Source organism: Rutidosis leptorrhynchoides, chromosome 10, assembly GCF_046630445.1.
Source record: "Rutidosis leptorrhynchoides isolate AG116_Rl617_1_P2 chromosome 10, CSIRO_AGI_Rlap_v1, whole genome shotgun sequence".
Lineage (NCBI taxonomy): Eukaryota > Viridiplantae > Streptophyta > Magnoliopsida > Asterales > Asteraceae > Rutidosis > Rutidosis leptorrhynchoides.
Window position 1 is genome coordinate 324,982,625 of NC_092342.1, and position 11,064 is coordinate 324,993,688.

The 11,064-nt window shown below is 35.8% G+C and overlaps 1 protein-coding gene across 1 annotated transcript; it reads right to left on the reverse strand.

The window, feature by feature from the left end:
• Positions 1–5,826: 5,826 nt before the first annotated feature.
• Positions 5,827–7,094, reverse strand: LOC139872224 (mitogen-activated protein kinase kinase 5-like). The gene has a single exon (XM_071860068.1). The coding sequence runs from the start codon at positions 7,037–7,039 to the stop codon at positions 5,954–5,956; it is 1,086 nt and encodes a 361-aa protein (XP_071716169.1). The 5' UTR covers positions 7,040–7,094; the 3' UTR covers positions 5,827–5,953.
• Between the last annotated feature and the right edge of the window lie 3,970 nt (positions 7,095–11,064).

Consider the following 11,064-nt stretch of genomic DNA (forward strand, 5'->3'; position numbering starts at 1 on the left):
GACCCGACCAGGCTACCACGGTCGACCTCACACAAACCCTACCTTGCCGCCTCGGTGGGTTCCCAACCTTGCCGCCTCGGTTGGTGTCCAATAAACAGTGCGCACATAAGATCACAGATAATTAGTCATGTAATCGTCCTAACTAGCATGGCAACATCTAACTACACATGACAATCATAATGAACATAAACATAATAATAAAAGAGTCTGAACAAGTAGCGTGTCAGCTAATTAATACTCTATCCGGAGATAGACTCACTCACTGAATACTAGCAACTAGCTCAGATAATCTATCACTTAGCTGCTTCCTTATCTTTATCACCTGAACATAAGGCAAATCAAGTTAGTTTCTGTATGTTAGCACAAAACAGCATAATACAGCAAATCGGTATTAAAAGCGCCACTAAAAGTCCACCTAACACTTATGCATTTTCAGAATTTACATCTTGATTATCATAAGACACACGGGCAGCATAACGGCTAGGCATTAACACTTAGTAAAATATTCTGCCCACAAAGACACACGGTCGACTCGGTCGACTGTGTCTACACACTCGGTCGAGTGTATTCTCACATGGTCGACTGACTAAATTACACCATCAGGTCAGAAACCAGACACACTCGGTCGAGTGTGTCACTCAACCGGTCGATCGTCGAGACACTCGGTCGAGTGCCTGGAGACACTCGGCCGACTGTGTTTATCTGCAGGTGAAGATGAACACAACTACGGGTTTCAACACAAACAAAAAAACAACATCAAAAGAAGGAATTATTGCTCTAGAGCTCATTTCATACCTCGGTCGAGACACTCGGTCGAGTTCCTGGAGACCAATTCTTGCTCTAGAGCTCATTTCATACCTCAAAACTGACCAAATCAAGTACACTAAACATCAATAAACATAAACTCACAAGATTTCAACACAAACAACATCAAAATCAACCATTTTGACCCAAATTGCACTTTTAGTAAACTTGACACAAAAACCCCATTTTCTCAAAGATTAGAGCTTGAAACACTTTGATTCTTAACTCAATGGATTTAGTAAATCGTAAGGAACAAGAAAATAGAAAAGATTTGAGCTCTTGAACACCAATTAAGAATCTAGGGTTTGAGAATGAAGAAGAAGAAGTTACGGGTGTGTTTGAGAATTTTCTAGAGAAAGTGAAGAAATGAGAAGAAGAAGGCAGCACAAAACACTTAATTGGGGTTAAAATCCCATACCCCATCACACACGGGTATTTACCAGTTATCTGATATCTTTCTTACTTAATTTGACTGCCCTAACGGAGTTCAAATTAAATAAACGAACAAGTTCTGTGACCCTTGTCACAAACTGGTCTTAACCAAATAATAATAAAATAACACTAAACATTTAATTAAAATAAATACATAAGTATCCACACAATTATGCTAGGGGCAAAAAGGTCATCTTACGTCTATGCTCGATATGAGGATGTTACAGCTTTATTTCTTGGATTAAATGTTGTATTTCCAACATCAACTTCTCGGTATTGTTAAATGGATCTCCTTCCAAAGAAGGAATTATGCATCGAGGACTACGTCAAGGCGATCCATTGTCCTCTGTTTTGTTTATAATCGTAGCAGAAGTGTTGAGCAAGTTATTTTCAAATGATCTTGAAAGGGGCGTTCTCAAAGGGTTTAAATTTTCACACGATAAGTTTTTCAATCATTCTTAATTCGCGGATGACACTATTGTGTTCGCTCACCATTCCTCTCAAGAGTTGAATCGTATTAAAGAGGTTCTTACCTTGTTTTCTCGCATGTCAGGTCTCACGATTAATCAATCTAAGACAAAGTTATATGGTATTCATGTTTCAAGACGAGACTTACGTGCCTTCTCCGACGTGTTAGGATGTGATGTCGGGACTTTTCCCTTAGATTACTTGGGCGTGCCTATTGGTTTTGCGAGTAGCCGAATTGCTATGTGGGACCCTATTGTTAAAAAATTCAAGCGCAAACTAGCCGGGTGGAAAGGTAGATGCCTATCGTTCGGTGGGTGTCTCGTTATGGTCAAAGCGGTTCTATCAAACCTACCATTACACTATATGGCTATGTACAAATCCCCCTGATCGGTAATTACAAAGTTGGAAAGGTTTTGAAGGAACTTCCTTTGGGGCGGGGATTGCTTGAAAACGAAAACTAGTCTTGTAAAATGGCAAGCGGTTTGTCTTCCGGTCGATGTTGGGGGACTTGGAATCATCCCTCTTCATTCTAAGAATTTGGAGTTATTAGCCAAGTGGTGGTCAAAATTGAATTCAAACAAGTCGCATATTTGGCAAGCATTGGTGTGCTCTTCCTTCGGTAAATCCTTTTTAGGCAAACTTATTCACAATATCTCTTCAATTTCCTCACATAAAATGTCTTCGCTTTAAAAAGATTTATTGAATTTGCACAATGATGTTTCAATGGTTAATGTGGTTGGTCTCAACACTTAAAGGTGGAAGCTAGGTGATGGCTCACAAATCTCGTTTTGGAATGATCACTGGGTCGGTAACTTCTCACTTCGAGACTTATTTCCTAATTTATTTAGAATTTGTGCTTTGCAAGATGCTTCTGTTAACCACTTTTGGCTCCTTTCTGGTACTGAGCTACAACTACAACAGTGGAACCTCCAGTTATACGCTCCTCTAACTGATTTCGACAATTTAAAAGCTTTCGACATGCTTTCATTACTAGCTTCTGCTTCAGTTTATGCACAGCCCGACGAAGTAATTTGGTCCCCCTCGGTTAATGGGATTTATTCCGTAGCTGAAGCTATTCTTATGGCAGTCTCCGACACTTCTGAAGGTCCCGGGTGGACGAAATTAGTGTGGAACAACCGAGTCCCATCCAAGGTTTCACTTTTTCATTGGCAAGCTTGCAAACGTATTGTTCCGGTTCGTGATCTTCTCATTAGAAGGCATATTATTCCTTCTTCCCAATCATCTTTATGCGTTTGGTGTGATAACGAGGTCGAAACAATCGAACACCTTTTTCTTCATTGCCAGTGGACTTTCAAAATTTGGTCCGCGCTACTTCATTGGTGGAATATTAGGCGGGTCATCCCGGGTTCTATTTGGAGCTTCTCGGCCGATTGGTATTATGGAATGGGCATCGGAGACAAGAAATTTTGGTGAATGATTGGACCGACTACTCTTTGGGCTATTTGGCTCGCAAGGAACGATTTCATCTTCAACGACAATGTTGGGCCTCAATTGTCCGAAAAATCAAACTCAAGGTTTTCTTATGGGCTACCACTTTCAAGATGTGTTATGGACATCAATCTTATGTATGGGACTTGAATCCCGGTCTTTTGTGTCATTCGGTTTAAGCAATTAGTTGTTTTTTGTTGTATGACTACCGAATGTATCATTTTGTTATAGGTTCTTCTCATTATTTTGATGAAGGAACTTCGATTATTCGTAATAATATGGTTCTCCTTTTGCCGAAAAATAATAATTTTAAATCATAAATAAATATAGTCGCATTTATAACACAAAACCATAAATGGTTCACGAGATTTTTCCCCAGATTTTTTTCTTTTTTTCTTTATAAAAGTCATCTAGCTTTTACCTGGTTAACCGCACTTCGATCGTTGCGAAGTGTGGTTGACTTTACAACTTGTTAAATTCAATGAGACATGTTACGACCAGGGTCGGGCATGATGCCGTGCGGGGTGGGCGATCGCACCGAGCATCAAATTTCAAGGAGCGACAATTTAGGAGTCCAATTATTGAAAAAAACTCATTTACACCAACTGATTGTTGCCTCATTGGGCATCCAAACGTCAAAAATAATGTTGATGCACATACAAATAATGTTCATGAAAATAATGTTTTCTTTCCTTACTAATGTTGATGCCCATACATAAATTGTACTGTGTTTATTGAATAAAAATCGGCGTAGGGATGAGTCGTCTAGCTTGACTAGGTTCCAAACCCTTAAAAAATTGTGGCGTGCTATTTAAATTTTTGATTGGGGGCATACTTTCTACCATCTCGCACTGGGCACAGAGGCGTAGCTATGTAGAGCCCAGGGTGGGCATGGGACACCACTCAAATACGGGATGTAGTGAGAAAATTTTTGGTTTTTTAACGTGTGACACCACTGGATAGTGTAAATTTTTTTGAGTGACACCACTAAAATAAGACATTTAGTAGAAATTTTTTTGAGTTTTAACCGGTGACACCACTGACCACCAATCCTGGCTCCGCCCCTGACTGGGCATCCAAATTCTCAGGCCCGACACTTGTTACGACTCTTGGATGTTTTTATATTGTTTTCCCATTATAGCAACGAGGACCCATTTTTATTCTATTGCTATTAGTAATTCGTGAATCTTTCAACGTTACCTTACCAAATAACCATAAAAACAAGCTACAAAACGAGACTCCTATAGTCTCATTCCACCAACTTATATTATAACAAAAGTACAAATTTGATCATTCCCCTTGCTAACACGTAGAAAAGGAATATTATGTAATACGACTAAACTCTCCTTTTTGAAGTTATGATTCAGTTATAATAACAAGAACCATGCTTTTATAAACAACCCATGATTATAGTAAGTGCGAAATGGTTTGGCATAATAAAGTATGAGTTGGCTTTATCATTATTTGGTAATGCAATCAGCAATATAAAAAAAGATGAGATTGTGAAAGGTGAATAATGAATATAAAAGAAAATAAACCATCTTTCTCACCCACTCTATTGATTACAACATATACACACACGCTTGCATAATGATAATCACTTTGTAGGTGTTGGCAACTTCTATATCTTTTAACCATGTATGTATATGCTGGGTGGCCACCAGGACTTCCAATGAAGCAAGAGATCACGGTTCGATTCCCTTCAAGGCAAATACCTTGGGGCGAGCTCCATTTAGTGACTGATTGACTAGAGGATGCTTTGTCTGGTAGCAGTGAAGGTCTGGCTTGCCGTTTACCCAGGGTTTACCAACTAGAGGGGAACCATTATGGCTCGTCACTAGGGGTTCCTCGTAAAAAAAAAAAAAAAAAAAAAATCTATATCTTTTTTTCAAAAGGTCGTGACTTGGTGTTCTAACATAGACACTATCTTCGGTTTCATTGAATTTTCATGTGTTTGCGCCTTCAATAGTTTGCATAGTATTTTCGGTGATTCTTTCGGGTATTGGTGCTTCAGCTTGAGTTGGCGGGATGGATGTTTCAACTAGATTTTGTATAGTTTGCTTGTAAATCTATTTAAATGGACATTGAATTGATTAAAGTGAGGTGTCGTTTGGTATGGTATCTATTTCATGGTCAAATATGACGTGGAATAATAAGAAAATAAAATAAATAAAAATAAAATAAAGTTTCACACCGTCAGTAGGCCGACAGCGAAAAACCGACGGCAGAATAGACGACAACCGACAGCGGGAAGGTATCCAAATTTTCAGCGTCAATGAGCGATTCTTCGAGCGACGGTGTGGATACCGTGTGCTCTTAAAAATGACAATGTTACTTTTTACCTTCTGGAAACTTTTTACCTTCTCGAACCATTTCCAATTGATCATCCCATACGTAATATGTTATAGCTGACACTTATATTGTAATATACATAGCGAATACATCCACAGTTACTGTAATACACAAGTGGAAGATTGTTAAAAAAAAAATACACAAGTGGATAAATGTCGGTATTATTAGTTACGGAGTACATAACAAGGGTACAGAGCATAATTAGACTCTGCAATTGATAATGTTGTATCATTATGTGAAGTGAACAGTAATATAACTCCATTCAATGTACACCATGTGAATAATGTATGAATGTGAATGTTGAAAAAAAAAAAAAAATGAAATCAAATTAATAATTTTGCAATACATTTTATCTCTAGAAATCAAATTTATCATTCATCATAAATGTTACACGGAAGTAATACTACTAAAATCGAAGACAATTACAATATAACAACAGTACAAAATATCAAGATGATGATGCAGATGAAAAATGAGGACGAGCTGGTGGTGGAGGAAGTAATTGATGAGTAGGATGCACCTGAGTATTATTATTAATCAAAGGATGATGATTACCAGTACCACCGGTAACAAACGGATGCTGTAACAACTGTGCCGCCGTCCACCGCCGTGCTGGATCTCGTTGCAAACAACACGAAATGAAATTGCGAAACTCGCGAGACGCCGTCGCCGGTGCTTCAGGTGGTTGTGACATACAAATTGCACACATTAAACTCGCCCAATCACCTTGTCTACCTACTGCAAACGGAAACCGACCTAAATAGAATTCTAAAATGCTTACACCTAAACTCCATATATCACCGGCGTAACCGTCATATTTGCCGTGATTTAAATCGGTGTTTATGCGTTCAGGACTCATGTAAGCAATTGTACCTACAGATGAATTGCACGGATCCATAGTTTGTGCTAGTATTCTAGAGACACCGAAATCGGCGATTTTAACTTGTTTTTTTAGATTAATCAACAGATTTGACGGTTTAATATCACGATGAACAATTTTCCGGCGATGAAGGTAATAGATACCGGAGAGAACCTGACGTGTGAGATCAGCTAACGACGCTTCATGTGAGATGTGTGTACCTTCTAGAGAACCGCCGTCCATATATTCAAGTAGAACTTGGATCTCACCGGCGTGATCGAACATATCGTGACATTTCACGATATTCAGGTTATCAACGTCTCGTAAGATCTCGATTTCACGACAGATCTGACGCCGTACGTCGTCTTCGTGGTTACCGTATATGACTTTGAGAGCAAAGAGACGGCCGGAAGGACGGTGGAGGACTTTGTAGACTGTGCCGCCGCTGCCACTACCGATTCTGTTCATCCGGTCAAGTTCCGATAAGCTGAATGATTGTTGTTTAGAGGTGGAGATGTGTTGTGAGGTGGAGGTAGGGGCGGAGGAAGGTGGTAGAGGTAGGGGAACGGCGATTTGTGGTGGAGGTAGAGGTAGGGTTAGGTCAGGACGACGGCGTTGACGGTTGATGCTACGATTAGGTCCGGCGACAACTGCCGGTGGTTGAATCGGCTTCATGATTGATTGAATCACAAATTTACCCCTATAATTAATCGAATAGTTGATTGATTGAAAGAAATGAAGGATGATAGATATAGAATATGTAAGTATAAGTAAAAAAGATGATGTTATTCTGTTACAAGAAAGAATTAGGGTTTGTGGTGAATTTTGAGTTTAATCGTCGATTTGAGAATCCATAATTATCAATCAAATATGTATATATAGAATAGAGAGAGAAATGAAGGTTCTGAGAAAAAAATAGGAAGAAAGAAGACGATGAATACACGAGATAAATATATGTATATACAGATGTAGACATGGAATAGATATAACCAAGACTTAATTAGTCCAATCCAATTGCATAAAAAATGTGCAAAAGTCCATGTTTAGAGTATACTAGTGTACGAACCCTCGATTCGCGCCGGGGTTCGGTTTTCAATGTATTTTGTTGCGTTTAGTTTGTAAAATTATTTCGTGGCTAACGATGATGTCGTTGAAGCGCAACTCGAGTCGAACTAAAAGGTATAACCCGTGAAAGATTTAAATGTTATTTTAAGTTAACAATATATGTGCATCTCCGCGTTTCGCTATGGAATTGCCGACTTTTAAAAATTTAACGCAAAATCAGCGTGTATGAAACGTACCCCAAATATTTAGCGTTTTTTAAAATGCGTCCGTTTTGCGTATAGCTAGTGACATTGTGTTCCTAAAATTATTTAGAGTTTAACGATGGCGTCAGAAAAATTTGACTCGTTGCGAGCGAGAAGATATGGCCCGTTGAATATTTGGGTGGAGTTTATTTAAGATTTTTTATGAAAATGGCAATTTGACACTTTTATCCCCCTGTATGAGGGGCCGATTTGATTTTTCAAAGAAAGTGTGTGGGGTTTTGTTGTGCAAATGAAATTTAGTTAAGTTAAAAAAAATATGAAAAGTCAAAAATGCCCTTGAGCACTATTCATTACCCCTCTCTCTTTTAGATATAGCTAGTGTTCGAAACCTCGCTTCGCGCCGGGTGTTCGATATTCAATGTATTTTATTGCGTTTAGTTTAGTTTGTAAAATTATTTCGTGGCTAACGATGATGTCGTTGAAGCGCAACTCGAGTCGAACTAAAATGTATAACCCGTGAAAGATTTAAATGTTATTTTAAATTAACAATATGTGTGCATCTCTGCGTTTCGCTATGGAATTTTCGATTTTTAAAAATTTAACGCAAAATAAACGTGTATGAAAAGTACCCCAAATATTTAGCGTTTTTTAAAAAGCGACCGTTTTGCGTATAGCTAGTGACATTGTGTTCCTAAAATTATTTCGAGTTTAACGATGGTGTCGGAAAAATTTGACTCGATGCGAGCGAGAAGATATGACCCGTTGAATATTTGGGTGGAGTTTACTTAAGATTTTTTATGAAAATAATAATTTGACAGTTTATACCCCTGTATGAGGGGGCGATTTGTGCAAATAAAAGTGTAGGGGGCTTTGTTGTGCAAATGAAATTTTGTTAAGTATTAAAAAAAATAAAAAAATGGAAAAGTCGAAAATACCCTTACTATTCATTTGGACTCTCTCTTTTAAAAATTTGACTCGATGCGAGCGAGAAGATATGACCCGTTGAATATTTGGGTGGAGTTTACTTAAGATTTTTTATGAAAGTAATAATCTGACAGTTCATACCCCTGTATGAGGGGGCGATTTGTGCAAATAAAAGTGTAGGGGGCTTTGTTGTGCAAATGAAATTTTGTTAAGTGGTAAAAAAAATTAAAAAATGGGAAAGTCGAAAATACCCTTACTATTCATTTGGACTCTCTCTTTTAGATATAGGTATAATATATTATACGTAGTAATAAAGTCTTAGAGTATATATATTTTATTTTATTTTATTTTAATTTTATTTTATTTTTTAATATCTACTAACTGTTACCAAGTTTTTGGTAGTTTCATTCGGTGGCTTTTGTGTTTTGGCTAGGGGAAAAACAATCAAGTGACTTAAAGTTAAGGGGGTTAAAGGTCAAATTGTTGAGGTACAAAAGCTGTAAAGGTATAACTTTAAGGGATAAAACATGTAGATTTTCAATTTTAATTAATAATAATTAAATAACACCCACCAAATTTTGAAACATGATTTATCTCAAGTTTTTGATAGTTTCATTTGGTGGCTTTTGTGTTTTGGCTAGGGAAAGAAACAATCAAATGACTTAAAGTTAGGGGGGTTAAAGGTCAAATTGTTGGGGTACAAAAGCTGTAAAGGTATAACTTTAAGAGATAAAACATGTAGATTTTCAATTTTAATTAATAATAATTAAATAACACCCACCAAATTTTGAAACATGATTTATCTTTTTTTCCGCCACGAGCTACGTTTTGCCGTCATCACCGTTCAACTCGAAATAATTTTACGAACAAAAAACAACTAATTATATTTGCAACGGAGCTTCTTTTGTAAGGAAAACATATTGGATAAAATATATTATATTATATATACAAAATAAACAAACACAATTAATTATATCAAATTAATGGCTGGAGTAAGTGATAAGTTCATGAGTTTATAAGAAAAAATACTTGAGTTCGAGTCCTTCTGCCCTCTTTTTTTTTTTTGCAACTTTTTCCTCAGTTTTTTTAACATTAGTTTCATAAAAGACTTTAAAATGTTTCACCACAAATCACAAGTTGTTAGGTATATTAGGTGTCAAGCAATCCAAATGCAACCGCCGCAACGCGCGGTCAGTATTTTTCCTAGTTATAATAATAATAATAATAATAATAATAATAATAATAATAATAATAATAATAATAATAATAATAATAATAATAATAATAATAATAATAATAATATCAACTAGTGAAATTAGAATTCACGGGTTTATTTAAACGAAATAATTTAATGACATGTTTTAGGTATTAAGTGAATGTAACTACTAAAGTCATTTATTTTAATGACCCGTTTGACTAAGAAACTTGTCGTTATTTTTATAAATATATAGAGACATGTATTTTTGCGTACATATGTAATGTAATTAATTTCGTAAAAAGAATCCATATTTGAATATTAATAATATAATAATTATAATTATTATATTAAAAGTAAATAATAATAATAATAAAGTCCGCTCAAAGTTGAATATTTATATTTTTAATAATAATAATAGTTATTAGTAATAATAAATGTCTTTTAAATTTCTTTAGAAAATTAAAATTACAATTTAGGAGAGATTAATATTTCTTTTTATAAAAGATTTTGTATTTATTTTTTTAATTAAATTAAAAATATAATTAAGACATCATCATTATGAAAATTAAAAGGTAATTAGCTTAATGATGACATCATCATTTTAGAGCTTTATATGACTATATAGATATATTCAATACTTCAATAATATATGATATTTCTAAACATAATCTTTAGTACTATGCTTAGATCGTAAATAAACCCACATTAAATAGAGAGGCAATGTGATGAGGTGATGTGTGAGAGCTTAGACCATAAAATAACCCACACTAAATTGAGAGGGTGACGCCTAAGGTGATGCGGTGGTGTGTGAGATGATAAATGTGACGCCACTAACGTTATTAGCCTGGCATTAGTTGGCGTTTTCAATAGGCGTTAGTCACCTAAGTGATAAAAAAATAATGTGAATTTAGATTTGAATTACCCAGTATAATTTAACTCCTCATTACATATCTTGTTAATTTATTTATTTTTTACTAAACCTTCAATCATATTTTTCACATGATCCATAATCTTTTCACTCACTCGAATTTAACACTCATCACTATTTACTTTCACTATATAACATCATCACGCCACATGCAGAAAATCATTTTTTTTTTCCTTCAAAAATGCAATATTCGACTCTACGACACATTTAATTGGTTAAAGATGTAAAGATCCGTCATAATCCATAAGAACGAATAAAATAACATATGATTACATTGCGAGATATTTGACCTCTATATGATACATTTTACAAACATTGCATTCGTTTTAAAAGACAAACTTTCATTACATCGAAATTTGACAGACATGCATACCATTTCATA